We start from the raw sequence: 17,587 nt of genomic DNA, 5'->3' as shown, positions 1-17,587 counted from the left end.
TGAAGCCAAAGCCATTAAGCTCCAGGGTGGACCTGAGCCTGAGGGTGACAGCACCTTTGGGACAACATAATAAAAAACACTTATTGCAGAGGAACAATTCGGAGCCAAAGAAAAGGGGAGTGATATTGTGTGAGAAACATCCCTGCAGAGCCCAGCGCCGGTGGGGAAGGAGGGCAGGACCTGCTCCAGGTGCTGCGGCTGAGATTGCTCTGCAGCAGAGATGTCCCTGCAGGAGCCGGGAATAGGGCAGTGCCCGAGGAGCTGCGACCGCGTGGGAAGCCCGTGCTGGAGCAGGGTCCTGCCAGGACCTGCGGAGAGAGAAGCCCACCCTGGAGCAGGGTCCTGCCAGGACCTGTGCACATAGAAGCCCGTGCTGGAGCAGGGTCCTGGCAGGACCTGCGCACACAGAAGCCCGTGCTGGAGCAGGGTCCTGGCAGGACCTGCGGACACAGAAGCCCGTGCTGGAGCAGGGTCCTGCCAGGACCTGTGCACACAGAAGCCCGTGCTGGAGCAGGGTCCTGCCAGGACCTGCGCACACAGAAGCCCGTGCTGGAGCAGGGTCCTGCCAGGATCTGCGGACACAGAAGCCTGTGCTGGAGCAGGGTCCTGCCAGGATCTGCGGACACAGAAGCCTGTGATGGAGCAGGGTCCTGCCAGGACTTGTGACCCCATGGGGGACCCGCAGCGGATCTGCCTGTTCCTGAAATGACCCCGCAGGAAATACCCCGTGCTGGAGCAGGGAAAACAGCGGCGTCCATCCCTTGAGGGAGGGGAGTGTGTGATGATCCCTATTCCCTATAATACTGCGGGGAGGAGGGAGAGAAACGGGAACACAGCCGAGTGCGGCAAGCAGGGAGGGGTGGGGGATTAAGATGCGGCTTTATTTCTCATTACCCTACACTGATTCCTCTCGCAATAAATCAAACGGATTCCCGCAGCCCAGTCACATCTGCCGTACCGGTGCTGGGTGACAGATCGCTCCTGCCCTGCTCCCGTCCCACCAACCCTTCTCTGTTTTCTCTCCCCTGCCTGGCTGAGGAGGGCGGTGATGGAGCGGCTTTGGGCTGGCCGGGCCCCCTCTATTGAACTACCCGGCAGGAGAGTGAACGGAGGGGCAGCCCCAGCAAAGCGACAGCACCCAGACCCGCAGCGGCCCCGGAGGCTCCCTCAGCTCCCTCATCCCCCTCAGCCCCGCGGCCCCGCCCCGGCCGGGCAGGCCGTGACGCCACTGCCGGCGCCGCGCTCTGTTCCGGCGGCGGGCGGGAGCGCGGGCGCCGCTGCCATGTCCGCTGCGGGCCCCGGGCCCGGCTCCGGAGCCGCCTCTCGGTAAGAACCCGCTCGGGCCCTGCGCACGGAGCACCCTCACAGCCCCCGGTGCTGTTCACAGGCTTGGGCTGGGACCGGCGGGCCGAGGCTGCGAGCGGCGAGGCCGCCGCGTGTGCTCAGCGTGTGCTGTGCCCCTGCCTGCCCGGAGCGCGGGCCCGAGGGGCGGCGGCAGGAGCGGGGCGCGGGGCTGGCCCCTGCCTGACCGCCCCGAGCCTGGCGGCGTGTGCCGGCTGGCCCGGCTGCTTCGCCAGTGGTGGAAGAGCTGCGGGAAAGGCAGGAGGGGCAGGAGGGCACTGCCCGGCTCCCTGGGCTCGCCCGGGCACCGAGGAGCGAGCAGAGGGAGCCTGGATTCAGAGGCGGGCCCGCGACGTGCCCAGGGTTCGGTGGATGGGCCGGGCTGGGCTCTGCGGGCCTCCCCAGGGCACAGTTCAGCACTCCTGCATCGCTCGTGGCTGCCTTCGGCTGCTGGTGCAGTCTAATAGGATGCTTGGGCCTCTCAGGCGAGGTTGGATCCCCATCGGCTCTGGTGGATGTTCCTGCTTTTGGGAATGCTGTGCAGAGTTGATGGAGCTTTATGAACACCCAGCTCCAAGAGCGCCTTGTTAGTTGGGTTGCTGTGGTGCATGGTGTGGCTGAATGGTTTCTAGAGCTAGTCCTTGATGGAGCTTAGCTGTAGCCGTTCTGATGGAGCATCAGAGTCATGGTGAAGTTTGCTTTCAGAATGGAGTTAGCTCTGCTTCTGTGACGCACTTGACATGTAGTGTACTAACCTCCAACTGGTAATTAACAGGCAACATACTGATTAGGATAATGATAACGATGAAAGTCTTATCTGCCACTTGTTTGATTTCCTTCAGTTTTGTCTGTTGTGGATTATCTTAAACTCTGGAAGGTGAATAAGGTATGTTTAGTTGAGAATCACAATTCATGTGCCTCGTGTCAGTGGTTTCATAATAAGTTACTTTTAAAAATGCATGAACATAGCAGCTTTCTCAGCTGCAGACCTACAGGCTTGGGCTGAACCTACTGTTTGAGGGATTTTCCTCATCACCTCATGTACAATCCCTCTTACTTGTGGAGTTCTGCTATCCAGCTTTTGCCTCAGAAGCAGTGATCTGCTGGTGCATTCTCCCTGCTCTGTTTGAAACCTTGCTGAGCTTGAGGTGCTGCAGTTTCCAAGCTGCTGCAATTCCTGCAGTGTTTGCCTGCAGCTTTTGTGTCCCCCTCAGCTCTTCCCTCAGCCTCAGCAGCAGTTTTGGCTCCTGGGGAACCCTGTATTATTGGGTTGTGCAATTGAAAAATTGTTGCTTTTCAAATAATTTGTTTAAAAAACTGTCATGGATGCATGCAATAATAGCTGTAGGAATTCCCAAGTAATGGATGACTTTGGAAGTATTTCTAACTTCTCAGAGCTTTGTGCTGGAAATACCCAGATGTTGAATGAATTTTGAGTTGAGTATGTCAGAGGACACTATAAATAGGTTTTCCTGTGTTGTATGAATGAGTTGGAGCCCCTTTACAGCAGACTAATGTACCGTTTCCTAACTTCTGTGTACCAACAGGTGGTTATAGATGGCTAAAATAACACTAGATAAAATAACACTAGATAAAATACACTGAAATACTTTATTTGAACTAAAAGTCAGGCAACTAGTGTGTTCCTGTGTGCCAGCCATGCTGCACACAAGGTGCTCAAGGCATAAAGCAGATGATACATCATTGGGATGTGAGAAGCTCTGTGCCTGTACTCTCAGTTAGCAGAAGTAGGGTTATTTTTTTCCTCTCTTGGCAAGTCTCTACTCTTTTTCCCTGAAATCTGCTCTTAGAAAACAGGTGTTTGATAAAACTTTTACTGGGTCTGCAAAACCCTGTGATTGGAAAAGGAGCTGCCAGGATGGAGAGGTGTGAAAATTTTTGAGCCTGAAATGGAATTGTGTCAGGACTTAACAACTGGTGTTTTATATATGTTCTTGCATCAAGCAGTGTCTACAGACACCCATCTCCAGACAGGTATAAAAGTTGAGGAAGGTTATAAGTTATAAGTTGAGGAAGGTCTTTCAGCTTTTTCTTGCTTTGTCTTACCCTTAATTGGTTTTCTTTATTTCATCCTAATTTGTCTAGAATTTTTTTTCCTTTACTTGGTTAAAGGGCTGCAAACCAGCATCTCTTCAGCAGTATTCTCTGGTGGCCCCTCTCCAGCAGTGATTCTGGGATAATTTGTGCAGATGCCAGGACTGGAGATACTCCAGTATCCAAGGGAGTAATTTCAAATCCTTTCTTTCTTCTTGCAGCTGCCGCCAGAGCCTCAGTGAAGGTGATGTTGCAAGGGCATGGATCTCCTCCTGATACCTTATCCAACATGATGTTTAGGAGAGTGCTGTGACACAGCAGGGCATAGCAGCCTCCTCAGGGTTTGGTGTCATTGTGATTCACACCAATCACTGTCCTGATTTTCCAGGTTGTCACCCATCAGTTCTATAACTGAACAAGCTAACTAGAAAACAAGTCTTGTATTTAGAAAAATAATAATTGTGATGGAGCTGAAAAATAATAATACTGTGATGGAGCTGGCTGGCAGCTCTTCTAATCTCTTAAATAGACTTTTATTTGGGTTAAGGGTATGTCTAGCCTAATTTCAGAGGTGATGGAACAATTCAGTAGCTGATGGATCTCTCCTGAGATAAGACTTGACCAGAACACTATTCTTGCATCCCAGGAGCTTCCTGCTGTGTCTTGAAATGTTTGTTGGCTGTGCTTGAATACTGACAGTGCTGTTTCTTTGAGAGTCACCAGCTGGAACATCTCATAAAACATGTGGCAGCTTTAAACCTTGGGTGATGGTTCCTATTTCTATACAGAATGCACTATTATCTGTAATTGCATTTCTGGGATTTTACAGGTCAGTCTCATTCTAGTGACTTTGCTGTGATGCTTTTTTTTGCCCTGTTCTTTTTGAGAGAGCTTCAGAAATTCTTAAATACTACAGACTTAAGATGATCAGGGTAGAAAAATGAATATTCAGGACAATGATTATTAATCATTCAGAACAGAAGACAATGTAGCAGTTGTTTTCAAAGCCATGTGGAGGTGTTTTGGATAGGAAAACAGTGATAATGGTTTTCTGTGCTTCAGATTTCCTCATGCTGTTCTTTTGGTAAAGGCATAGTTGTTCTTATCTACCTGTGGGGGAAAATACTGTACCAGAAAACAACAATGTTGGTTCAGGACTTTGAAATTTAACATGCAAGTCTGGTCCCATTGGCAGTATATATCTGGTACTTTGTTCCCTACCCTTTGTAACAGCTCTTGAAATGTCAAAGCTGTTGCCTTGATTGTTCTGTGTACTTTAAATCCCTATTTCCTGTCCGTCCAGAACTTTTGGGGTATAGGAAGGGGAGCTGGCCTTTCTAGAAGATGTGATTCAGAATTAACAGGGGCACTTCTGTTCTTCAATAGCTTGGCTGGTATTCTGAAGGACTACACAAGTTTTAATTCTTCTTAGTCTACTCTTTTTTCCCCCCCCCTTCTCTCCAGTAGTTAGCTCACATGCCAAGTGTCCTGCTATGTTGATGTTTCTGGATATGAGCAAAATTTAATTCTTCTGGTTTAAAAAATAGAAAGTTACAAAATACTCATTCTTGCCTGACCTGAGGAAAACCAGAAAGTCCCTATGAGTCAATTGTTTCACTGCCAGTGGCATTTTACAAGATAGCAAAAGTAGTTACAGTAATACTGTAAATTATTAGTCTGTATGTTAGCTACCCAGCACCTAAATAATTTAACTTTATGCTAAATAAAAAACAGCACCAAGTTGTCATCTTTCTCTAATGAATTTTTTTTTTTGTGGCTGCAGTTGTAAAAAACCCAAATATAACAGGTCTTTACTGAAAGTGTGGTTCTCACTGAACCAGTGGCAGAGTCCAATGTTATGTCATGCAGCTTCTTTTTCCAGTGAGGGAAGTAAAAAGTGGACTGAAAAAGCAGACTAGGCCTAAGCCAGAGATGACAGCCCTTTGGGTAAGGTCTTGATACTGACAGGTTTTAGATCTAAAATGCAGCAGAAAGTTCTGTGGGCTCTTCTTTTGCAGAGCTTACCTGGTGTATGGTGAGCCAGAAGACACAAATTCCCTGGGCTGTCCTCCAGCCCAAAGGTGTGTGTCAACCTGGTGCTGCCCAAACTTCAGTTCTGTGTCTCATTCTTCCAGAGCCCCTGGGAACAGCCCTGTGTTCACAGGTGAGAATTGCCAAGGCCCCAAGAGCTCCTCACCTGTCCCAGCTGGAATAAAACTGGTTGTACCTTAGTGGAGTGTTGGGTTAAACATGCTTTGGTTACCACTGCAGGAGTTTGCATTATGTGACACCTCTCAGCTGGTGTCAGCTGAAATGAAAGTGCACAATCTTATCATTGGCCACACACTAATTACACTAATTAGTGTAGTCACTAATTACAAAAACGAATTACAGATCTGTTAGTAAAGCAATGACCAGCTCATTCATCTGCCTGCACTTGAGATTTTCTGTGTCATCAGGCACTCCAGGACATACAGCACTGGTTTTACTGGGATTTGCTTGTTATCCAGTTAGGGATTGCTTCTCAGTGCCAAGGTCTGAAGAAAATATCTTTATAGCAATGAAAACATCTTGAAATCTTGTTCATTTCCTCCTGGAAGCCACACTTCAGCTGTTCTGGTGAAATCTTCACAGATACAGTACTTCACAGGTCTTTGCTTGACCTCCCAGATTCTTCCTTTCTGAGCTTAGTCAGAAATTGTCTGTCCAGCAAACTGTTCTCCCCCTACATTTAATCATTTTCTTGCATCTTGGGGTGGACTGGGCTCTTGTGCTTGGGGAATCTGTCCTTGATGACCAGACATTGCCTCTTCAGGCTGCCCCATAGCACTGCAGATCAGATCAGCCTTCTGAGCAAACTGTAAGCTGGCTCTTTAATTTGTTACTTGTCATCTTCCCTTCTCCTGGGACCTTGAACTGAGTACAGCTGAGTACTGAAGGAGCTTCTGTTAGACAAGAGTAGGTGCATTTTGTGGTAGCCTCTGGTGCTAGCTATGTGATTTCTTGATCTGTATGAGTCAAATCTTATTGAAAATGAAATTTAGAGCTACATAATGTCAATAATTCCTTTTTGCGGTTAACGTGATGCAGATTTGCTGTCTGAGAGAAATTTTAAATGTTTAGTCTTTTGTTCAGGATATGTCCTAATCTATTAGAATTTGTCTGAAGTGGCTTTTAGGAATTAAAGGCAGAGTGTCCTGCTGTTGGGAAGTTTGTTTATAAAACCATGAAAGTCAAACAGCATTCTTTTTCTGTCTAGGGCTGCAGCTCTAGAAGCTTGTTACCTGTTTATTAATTCCCAGAAGCACAATGGGGCTGTGAGATTTTAAGTACCACAGCCTGTGTGATCTTCAGGGGAAAATCTGTCCAATCTCACTGCAGGTTATATCCTCAGGAAGAGAGGAGGGAATCAAATCTTCCTCTTGGCTGATGTTTCTGTAGCTCACTGGGCTTTGGTTTGTACTGAAAGCAGCAGTTCTGTGTTCTCGTGCCCTGTGGGCGATGCATGTTGGCTCTGTCTAGCAGGAGTTGCCACATGATTTCTGGGCTCAGTGGGAGTTGTTTTTCTTGAGCATGAAGTTGTTCTTTCCAAATCTTCCGTCAGTGAAAACAGTTCTTTTCCGCATTAAAATTTTCCCTGCTGTGTTTCAAAATGGAATTAAAAAGCATTGCATAAGAACTGGCAAAACAAACATGTGTCATCGGTCAAGCAGAGTGAGCTGCAGACAGTCAGAGCACTGATAGCTCTTCAAGGATCTGAAAATCATGGGGAACTTCCTGTCAGTGGAACAGGCATTGCTTAGTAAAAACTAGATTTGTATTTCCATGTTTGATCTCAGTTATTTTCTCACTGTGTTTATTTCTTATTTTATTTCTCGCAGCACAATTTTTTAAGGTTATGAAATTTTAATCAAACCATGATTTTTCAGTCCTACAGGACAGCATTTGACTTGTCATGACCATCCATACCTTCAGAAATAGGGCATACAAAATGCTTTCCTTGTAACTTTTACAGTGTTTGCTTCTGAAGTTTCCTGGTTGATAAAGGAGGGAAGAAGGAGCATGGAGAGAGAGCAGGGAATCATCCAGCAGCATTCATTGCAAAGGTTTATTCTTCTGGTTGTCACAATGTTTTGCAGATACCTGTGTGTGTTTTACCTAGGGACACGTGGGTGTTTGTGGAGGATGAGAAAAGCCAATAGTGGATATCAGTGTTTGCCATGAGCTGTGCTGGATTGTTCAGGACACAGTCTGCAGCCTGGTGTGTAGCCCAGCTTTCATTCATTAACTTGAGTCCTTTTTCAGGTCTGCTTCAGAAGAAGGAAACTAGGAGGAAACTGCTTACAAGGAGATGGATTTAATGAAAGACACCATCCTTCAGGCTTGAAGATGGATTTTAGAGGGCATTTTCAAGATTTGTTTTGGTGAGCAAGGCTGTTGAGGAGTCAGTAGTGTTAGAAAGTAGGACTCAGGGCAGTGTGAAGTGAATCCCACTTCCTTTTCCTTCTTACTTCAGCTGATTTTCAAACACTGGATTAAGGTATCATTCCCATTGGCTTGGAAGCTGTGGGGTGCCAGTCACAGACATGGGCTGTGCATCCTGAATTTGCCTGTTACAAATGAGCTCCTGCATGCCATGGGAAGGAGGGCTTGCATTGTGCCACTGCAACTCTGCATGAGGGTGAATGACTTGTGTGGGGGATTTCATTCCGTGGTGGAGGAGGAAAGCTCACTGAGCCCCTCCTGTCTCTGTGTAGGGTTGCACTACTGTGGAGAGTCCTTTTCTTTTAAGTATCTTTAACATTTTTTTATTTTTTCACCAGATTAAACATTTCACACACCAGTTTACTCACTCATTTTGTTTGATCACGGTGATGTTAAAACTCACGAAGGATTTCCATGATCTTGGTTTTGCCTGAAGGAAGGAAAAAAATGAAGCTTAGTATACAAAATTGTTCAATTCCTGACAGTTCCTTAAGGGGCTGTTTTATTCTGTAAACCAGGAACCAGCCTGATGCTGTCATTTCCTGAGATCTTTAATTAAGCTGTTTCAAAGCAAAATGGGAGATTCTTCAAAACTTTCTAGAGAATTCCTGTTTTTGCCAAATCCTCAGGAAAGATCCTGTAGGAGCAGGCAGCAGGTTGGATGTGCTGCCTTGATATGATTAGAACACTGATCTGCCTGTGTTGAATAATATGTTGGAAATATTTCATCAGTTTGGCAGGTTAAATACTATCATAATTGGATATAGGAATGCTGAGATACAGGGAAGAATAAAATATGTCTGTGTTCCTGCTTACACCCAAACGTGGAGGAGCACAGGCCATTGCCAGTGCTGGGGATGACTGACAGCCTGAAGATTAAAACTGAAGTCAAACCTTCAGAATAAAAAGCACTCAACAGCTGTGCAGTGCATAGTAATGTCAATATGTGTCTCTTCTACTTTTGTTTTTATTTGGTATTTTAATTAAATCTAAAAAAAGAAAGGGGGGGTAGATCTGCCATGCTGCACTTTGCCAAGTTTTGCTTCTCTCTGTCAGAAGCTGATTGTCATGTGGTGAGTGGCATGGAGTGAAAACATTGTGAGGAAAAGCTCTGCTCCAGTTGGGTGATGTCTTGGATTGCTTTGGCTGCATTCTCTGATCCTCTGTGTGTGTAATGCAGCAGCATGGGGCACATTGTCATGCAATACTCCAACAGAAAATATGGGAAGATTGTACTATTCTGCTTCCTAATTCCAGTATTTTTGTTGCTGTTCATTGTAAGGTGGTGGTCCTTGAATAACTATGGAGTGAAAATAACTGCATAGGTTATTTGGGTTGAACTTGTACAAAACATTACAACCATTGCTGTAAAAGATAATAAAAAAGCATTTGTATAAGCACGTTCTACACCACTTAGACAAGTCTCTGGGGCCAGATAGGATCCAGCCAAAGACAGAGGTGCTCATGAGCCACTTTCCATCATTTCCCAGCCTTCCTGGATAACCAGGAAGGTCCCACTTGACTGGATGTTTTCAAATGCCCATATAGAAGGAGGATCAGAAAATCTGGCCTCTGCATCTGGGGACTGCAGCCTGACCTCAGTGGGGTGGAAGGCTGGAGCACAGACCATCCTCCCTCCTGCCTTCATATGGCACATACAGGGCAAGCAGGGGTCAGTCCCAGGCAGCACATGTTTAGGAGAGGCAGATCCTGCCTGACCAACCTCATGTCCTTCTCCAACAAGGGGACTTGCACTGTGGATAAGAAGGGCTGTGGATGTGTCTACCTGAACTTAGTAAACCCTTTGACACCATCTCTCCTGGAGAATCTGGCTGCTCAGGGCTTGGGCAGGTGTACTCTGCTGGGTTTAAAATTAACAGGGTGGCTGGGCCCAGAGAGAGAAGGGGAATGGAACTACATCCCTGTGGGGCCAGGCACTGGTGGAGTTCTCCAGGGTTCAGTACTGGGACCAGTCCTGCTTGGTATCTTTATGAATGTTCTGGGCAAGGGAATGGAGTGCATCCTAAGCACAGCAATTCCATGGAACACTCCAGGCTGGGGGAAAGTGGCTGGAAGGGGGTTAATCAGAAAAGGACCTCACTGCAGTACAGATATGGAGGGGTTGGAGCATGTCCAGAGAAGGGAACAGAGCTGGGGAAGGGGCTGAAGCACAAATCTGATGAGGAGAAGCTGGTGTGGCTCAGGCTGGAGTCGAGGAGGCTTGGGAGGATCTTCTTGCTGTCCACAGCTCCCTGACAGGAGGGTGCAGCCAGGTGGGGTCAGGCTCTGCTCCCAGGGGACAAGGGACAGGACAAGAGGAAACAGCCTCAAGCTGTGCCAGGGAAAGTTTAGATTTGGAGATTTGGATATTAGGGAAAGCTTCTTCCTGAAAGGGCTGTCCAGCCCTGGCAAAGGCTGCCCAGGGCAGAGTAGAGTCACCATCCCTCAAAGGATTTAAAAGACAAGGCACTTGGGACATGGGTTGGTAGTGGCCTTGGCAGTGCTGGATATTGGTTGAACCTAATGGTCTTGGAGGTCTTTTCCAAAATAAATGATCCTATGATTTTATTCCAACTCTGTTTAATAGATGTAATTTCATTACCCCAATCAAAGCTTTGTTCTTAGGCAAATAGTGACTGTTTTAAAGTAATATAAAACCATTCTTCCCTAACTAGTATAATTACTGTGTTGGTTTTATCACAGTATCCTGACTTTAATTATTTGCAGCTTGGGAGAACCGTTTCTTGCGTGAAACTTTATATTCAAAGCCCAGGCAGATGGGCTTGAAAAGCACAAGCTGAAAGTAAATAGCAGTCTATCCAGGTGCTGCTCGTAGCAGGCAGCTTTCAGAAATTCTATCCAGGGTATCTAGTTTGAGAAAGCCTGACCAAGCTGGACTTTGTATTTTAGGATTTTTAAAGCAGGATTTAGTGCAAGAAACCAGAGGTCACTTGCCAGAGCTTTTAATGGTGAATTATTGGCATTAAGATGATGTGCAGAGCAGAAGGCAGCTGCTGAGAGTGATTCTGCAGCCCATTCCTCTGCTGTGATGCCTTCTGGTTTGAAGTTTAGATAATGTGACTCTTAAATTGAGCGAACAAAATAAAATGAGATACAAACCAAATTCTTAATATTTTGCATTGATGGTGCTCCATGCAAGTTGGAATTAAACAGGATGGTTATTTGAAACAAATCTAGATCAAACAAAACCTGAATATTACAGAATACTTTTTATCAGGTGATTAACAAAAATGATCCCATAAAAGAAGAAGGTGTGGTATTGCTGATTTCCAGAAGCAGAACAATGGACTCATTTTTCTGAATGTTTCTTTCAATGCTGCAGCTCATTTAATGGCTTCTTGCACACCTGCTTCCATTTTGTGCTGTTTTTCTCATTCACAAACCCGTTGGCCCACGGGAGCATTCTCATCGCCTGAATCTCTGATATCTCTGCTGTTGTGTTCACTTAGGGTTTAAAAATGTTCTGTAATAATGCGTGATAAGCTTATCTGAAGTGCAGTTAGCTTGAGTTTTATGCAAGTTACAATCTAGTTTTGAGATTTGATATGCCAGAAAACCCCTCAAACAACCAAAAACCAAACAAAAAAAAACCCAAACAAAAAACACCAACAAAAACCCGGTGTTGTGTATTTTGGGTTTTTAAAAATCCTCTTTCTTGCTGGTGAGCTGCTGGCTCAGTGTGTTCCTCTGAGGCAGCCCAGGCTGAGCAAGTGCAAGGTGCTGGGTTTGTTTTTAGCTTTTTAGTTTGTTTTTCAAGCTCTGGGTGGTTCAGACCTCTCATGCTGGGCGAGGGGGTGTCCAACAGCACCTGGAGGGGCATGTACCCGCCAAGGGCTGGGGCTGGGGATTAACTGTGGTGGAGAGGGCTCTTAGGGATATGAGCAGGAGCAGCTGCTCCCTGGATCCTGGCGGCTTCAGCCTTGGAGCTGGCAGCAGCTTCATTCAGTGCAGGAGCAGAGCAGCAGGGAGAGGTTCCTGCCATGCCAGGATCCAAGGATTTTCTGTGCCTGCTCTGCATGAGAACTGGTGCTTGGGTGAGTGCTACAGGTGAAAAGGGTATTGTGTATTTATCACTGTCACGTCTCTGCTTCATCAAAGTGAAACAGCAAGTAGATGCTAAAATTATGGTTTCATTTGCCATGGCTGTGGTTGTAAAGGGACATCCTACTGCTCTGCTTGTGTGTTTTTCCTGACCCTCATTGTGCTGCCTCCCCTGGAACAGGGCTTAGATGATGTATTTCTGAGATCATCTTAGCAGAAAGACTCTGCTTGGGTCTCTGGTTTTTCTTTCTCTTTCTTTTCCCTTGGCCGATCCTACATGCAGACTGCTGTTTAACCACACAAGTCTCTGTGGCCATGAAGGAGGGGTGGCAGGCAGGCAGGAGTGGGTGCAGGAGGTCAGGAGAGGCAGGAGCTCTCCCTGCTCCCACACCACTGTAAGCTGCTGCTGGCCTGGGCTGGGGGAGGATGCCCTCACCCCTTGCTCCCAGATGTGTTCAGTGCCTCCATCTCACCCAGACACACCCTGCTGCTTGGTCTGTGGAGCCACAGCCCCGGGCACACCTGAGCGTGAGGTGTTCTCTGCCTGTGCTGCTGTTCCTGGAGGTGCAGGGAAAGCACAAAGCCACCCTGGGCCAAAGCTCTGACTTGAAATTCTCACTTCCCTGGTAGGAGGCATGAAGCCATCAGAGGTCAAGTTCTGCCTGCCTTAAAGACAGGCAATTTCTGTTCACCTGCTTTGGTTCAATCTGCTTGCAGGTGCTACAAGGTGTCCAACTTATTTGGAAAGAATGTTTTCTTCATGCACGTAACATATTCCAGTGGGACTCTGAGAATCTTTTTGTCTTTGTAATTAAATTATTTAAATCTTTCTCAAAACCAAAATTAAAGAACCACTCACAGCTTTTAAGCAAAGCATGGCATGGGAAGTTGTTGCTATATGGATCAGTAGAATGTAAAATATTTTTCCATACTGAAGAGTTTAGTTTGGGATTTTTCTGTGAAATTACACAACAAAGCAGTGTTAAATATCAGAAGTAAAGAATGAGGGACAGGACCTCTTGGTATGAATTTCAAGTCTTCTTCCTCTTGACCACTGTATTCTGTATTCCTTTTTATAATCTGTGAGTGGCAGAGTTTCTATTCAGTCCTAATTGTTCTGTTATTTTACAAAAAATAAATAAGATTTATTTTTAAAATAAAACTGATTGAAACTGGTGGAGGAAAAACAGTAAAGGGGACTGTAAGGGCTTTATACTATAGACTTGTGTGTTGTGAATAGGGTTTTCTCCAAAGAACCTGAATTGTGGAAGAGACTAATGGTGAATTCAGTTGACTTAGAGTTCAGGCAATAACGGGAAGTAGCTTCAATTAGGAGTGGCATCCTTGCAAAAATCCTCAAACCATCAATAAAATTTTATCCTGGTGCATACAGGCTAAGACCTGCCCTCAACTGAGGGAGAAGCCTTTTGTGTTTTTGGTTAATATGAAATTCTTGCAGGCTGCGTAGCATCCCTGCGAGTGGCACGTGGGAGCGGGCTGCAGGCGGGCTGCACGTGGAGGGAGGTTAAGTAGGTCTGCCAGGAGCCAGGGAGGGGACAGAAACAGAAGTTCTTTCTGTAAACTAGTTCAGTCAGTCATTCTGTGGGGATAATCCCATGATTTGAAGGTGCCTGAATGCTCCAAATAGGGTGGGTAAGCAGAAGGTCCTAGAAGAGAGAGTGGTGTGTAAAATAGCCCTTTCATTTCTACAGACACTTAAAGCTGGATTTCTGTTGCTGTGGAGGCAGGAATAGGTTGTACCTCAGCACAGAAAGTCGCTGGACTTGATTTCTCCAAGCCACTAAGTGTTTTCCAACATTTCTTCTCATTTCTGCAGTCCCCTGAAGTTGTGCTGTGTGGGTGTGTGGCAGAGCAGGCTCTACCGGGGTGGCAGAGGAGGCAGCGCAGGAAAAGCTGCTCTGAAGAGGTTGGGGATGGTTTTAATAACTTGGCTCCAAAATAAGGTGGAGAAAGAACAAAAACACAGATCATACTGCTCATGCACATCAGGTGGGCAGAGGGGGAAGCCAGGAGGACACAGGCAAATTGCAAAAGTTAATCAGGTTGTGAAAATATTCTGCAAATTTTCTTTTTCGTGAGTTCAAGCCATTAAAAGGCAGCAGCCTTTTGATGTAGTATATAAGATCTCTCTGGTAAATGATTCCAAAATCAAAATCGTTTTATAAAATTTAATCAGGCTTCTCTTCTTGAAAGGTGCAGTTGAATTAATGAACTTGCTTTGTGAATTTGGTGGGGAACAGCGCTGTGTGTAAATGCATTTAGGTGTACAGTCTTGTCCTGATTTTTTTGATTGTTACATAAATGTTCTAAATTAAAACAGGTTAGATTGAATCATGCTGTTTACTGACCTAGTAGACCAGACTTGATCATTTAAAGTGTCTTTAAAATCATGGTGCACGTGTCTGATTAGTGTGTTAGCTTCTGAAGTCAGTGTGGTCCAAGTAAATGATGCAGAAATGTGCCATGTGCATGAAAAATCTGTATCCTCAAAGCTTAAAGCTAAATCCCTTGTTTATGAAATTTCCCATATATGGGTTTTGTATTTTATTTGGGAGATGGCCACACGAGTTTTGTGGGAGGAGTATATAACAATTAATATTCTCTGATAGCCTATATGATAAGCCCCCAAAAAGTACATAAAGCTATGAACACCTTTCTTTAACAGGGCCTGAAGACTGCTGAGGAACACACCATTTGAATAATTTAAGCATTAAAATAGTAATACCCATGGAAGAGCCACAAGACTTACCCGAACAACCAGTAAGTACATTTAAAAATCCTAAAAATGAAAACATAAAACAAATTAGCGATATCACAATTTCAGTATGCACAGTTATTTTAGCGAATACTGGAAAAGAAGGCTTAGTGTATTTATCCAGAGGACAAAAAGCATTTTGTTGTTTGCAAAATGTGCTGTAGATTTCATTTACTATAATTGTACAGACAGGAGTAAGAAAGGAATAGTTATATAAACTATTATATAGTACTTGAACTTATGATGTACTTGAACTCTGGGATGCTTCTGATTAAAATGATTACTTGTTATGCTCAGAAAATCAGACTTATTTTGAGCCTGTTGTAGAGAAAATAAAATTCACTATTTTAGGGACAGAATCAGCACACTGGTTGTTACAGAGTGTGTAGTCTTTAATTCTTCTTATGCTTGAGATCTTGAAAAGATCATGTGATTCATTGTTTCCATAAGTGGAAGGCATTTTTTTAATAACTAACAGTATGTTGGGGTGGGGAAGTACAGTAATTTCACAACTATAAGGCGCACCGGATTAGAAGGCGCACCTCCGGGAGCCGGCAAATTTCGCAACTTCGTACATTATATAAGGCGCACCAGACTATAAGGCGCACTTTTTATTTTGCAGTGAGGATCTGTGCTGCGCGCAACAAAGTAATGAATTAGTAACAGGGGCTGCTCCAGCCAGGCTGGGGCTGACGGCTCCCTGCCTCCCTACCCCGCTCCAGCCGAGCCAGGGCCAGCGGCTCCCTACCTCCCCTCGCCGTTCCTGCTGGACCCCGGCTCCCAGCCCCCCCTCGCCGCTCCTGCCGGGCTGTGGCCACCGGCTCCCTGCCTCCCCTCGCTGCTCCAGCCAGGCCGGGGCCGGCGGCTCCCTGCCTCCCCTCCTCCCAGCTCCCTCCCCCGCTTGTGGCTCGCCACTCCCGCGGCGCTGCCCCCCCTTGCAGCTCCCACTTCCGTGTTGGAAAATTTCGCAACTTTTTCCATATATAAGGCTCACCGGACTATAAGGCGCACTTCTGGGTTCGGGCCAAAATTTTAGTCAGAAGGGTGCGCCTTATACATGTGAAATTACTGTATGTCAGAAGGTTAAAGTTGCTGCATGTATGCAAAGTATTTGCTATACTGTTTGCATTATCAATAACTGATGTTAACACAGCACGGAAGTGTTGGGGAGAGAATTATCAATACAGTATAAGATGAATAAAATTGTGTATCTAAAACATAACAGCATAGGACTTAATAATGTTCTGTTCCCAAAATAAACCTGGTACAAACTCAACAATAAATCACCAAGTTAAAAAAGGAGTGATGCTTGTAATCTTGAGACCTTGTCAAATGCACACAGAAACAGAATAATGTCTTGAGGGCACTTTGGATGTGTTGTAATTGATGTGAGAATTTAACATTCTTCAGTTAAACTAGTTTAAAAATACACTGTAATATCATGTATGCAGTTTTATGACTTAGGAACAAAGTCAAATTAAGTGGAAATGTAAACTTGAAATTATTCAGAACCTGGCTTGCTACAACCTGCAAATGATGGGCCTGAGTAATACCCACAAAATGTGAAACTAAGCAGCAAAACCATACGGTTTGTACTCCAGCTATTTGAGGAGTTTAAAAATGAATTTCCTGCACTAAAAAAGGAAATCTCTCTAAATCCATCCTTATATAATGAAAACTATCTTTATTCTTCAGGGCATGAGAGATAGGGTGCAGCTCATTTTCAGTGGTGATTCTGCTGTAGTATTCAGCTAAAGATTTTCTTGGTAATTTCTTTTAAGTCAGTCATTGTGTGGCAGAATATGAGACTAGATGGATCATAATGAATGAGTGAGGTAGTATTTTGGGTGTAATGGCACGTTCTTGCAGGAGGAACTCACCCTGGCATCCTGCTGAAGGTTTCACAGTAATGTTTGTAGCCTGCAGAAATTTGTGTTCCAGCCAGTGCTATGGTGTAATATCCTGTATAGGAACAGGATCCAGCTGGCACCTACAAAATAAGGAAAAGTGCTGTATTGGTTTTAGTCAGGAGTCAAATCTCCTGATTTATTACAGAAAAAGCACTCATGTTCCTATCTTTATGCAACAGTAAAATATAGGAGGAGAGGAGCAAAGTTTGTGGCTGTAGTGCTGAATCTGTGCAGAATAAGATTTTATTAAAATTTGTGAGTGTGTTACTCAATTTCCACAAAATTCTCCTTCCCAGCCATTTTTGGGGCTCTGTATCTCAGCAGCTGTTATTAATATTGCTAACATGACAATTCTGCTCTACAAGATGCAGTGTTAGCCCTTGTTTTCTGATTAGGAAAAGGCTTGTTTGGAGATTAGGAACCCATGGTTACTGGTGAGTTCTGGAGTGCAGGACAAAGCTGTGTAATTATTCACCACTGTGAACCCTCCAGCTTGTCTTAGTTGTAACTCTGAACATTTTTGTCTTTGCAGGTGAAAAAAGCTAAGATGCAGGAGTCCAGAGAACAGAGCCTGAGGTACAGGATTTTAAATTTCATTTTAGTATTGAACAGTTCTTTATAGTCTTTTATAAAGCTTATTTTAATAGTCTTCTATAAAGCTTTTATTTTAGAAATTTGCCTTTTGATTTATTTTTAACAGAACTATAGAAAATATGATTGCATTTGTATTTGGTATAATTTTAATTAAGTTCCCAATAAAAAACAATTAACTGACCCTATGGTATAAAGCTTTTATAAAAGTGACTACAAAGTGTCTTGATGGCATCATCACACCCATCTTTCACCGAATGAAACTGTCACATGCATTTAATTTGGTAAGCCTCAGGATATTTTAATAATATCTGTGCTACTGTTCTTTGTGAAACTTGTGGATAACTGCTTTGAGAAATGAAACTTT

General features: G+C 44.8%; 1 protein-coding gene across 4 annotated transcripts in view; it reads left to right on the top strand.

Moving 5' to 3' along the window:
* The first annotated feature begins 1,251 nt into the window (after window positions 1-1,251).
* The window catches only part of EYA3 (EYA transcriptional coactivator and phosphatase 3), a 44,844-nt gene continuing 28,508 nt past the window's right edge, over window positions 1,252-17,587 (top strand). For 2 of the 4 annotated variants that reach the window (XM_033080631.1, XM_033080628.1), the window contains exons 1-3: window positions 1,252-1,326; window positions 14,630-14,724; window positions 17,162-17,205. In XM_033080631.1, the coding sequence (XP_032936522.1) occupies window positions 14,692-14,724; window positions 17,162-17,205 (77 nt within the window). In that variant the 5' untranslated portion in view covers window positions 1,252-1,326; window positions 14,630-14,691. Of the gene's footprint in view, window positions 1,327-2,206; window positions 2,228-7,701; window positions 7,821-14,629; window positions 14,725-17,161; window positions 17,206-17,587 lie in introns of those variants that run through there. The other 2 variants (XM_033080629.1, XM_033080630.1) reach the window with 2 other exon arrangements.

This window comes from Catharus ustulatus, chromosome 26 (genome assembly GCF_009819885.2).
Source record: "Catharus ustulatus isolate bCatUst1 chromosome 26, bCatUst1.pri.v2, whole genome shotgun sequence".
Taxonomy (NCBI): domain Eukaryota; kingdom Metazoa; phylum Chordata; class Aves; order Passeriformes; family Turdidae; genus Catharus; species Catharus ustulatus.
Note: the sequence above shows the minus strand (reverse complement) of the source record. Positions and strands in the feature narration are given on the sequence as shown.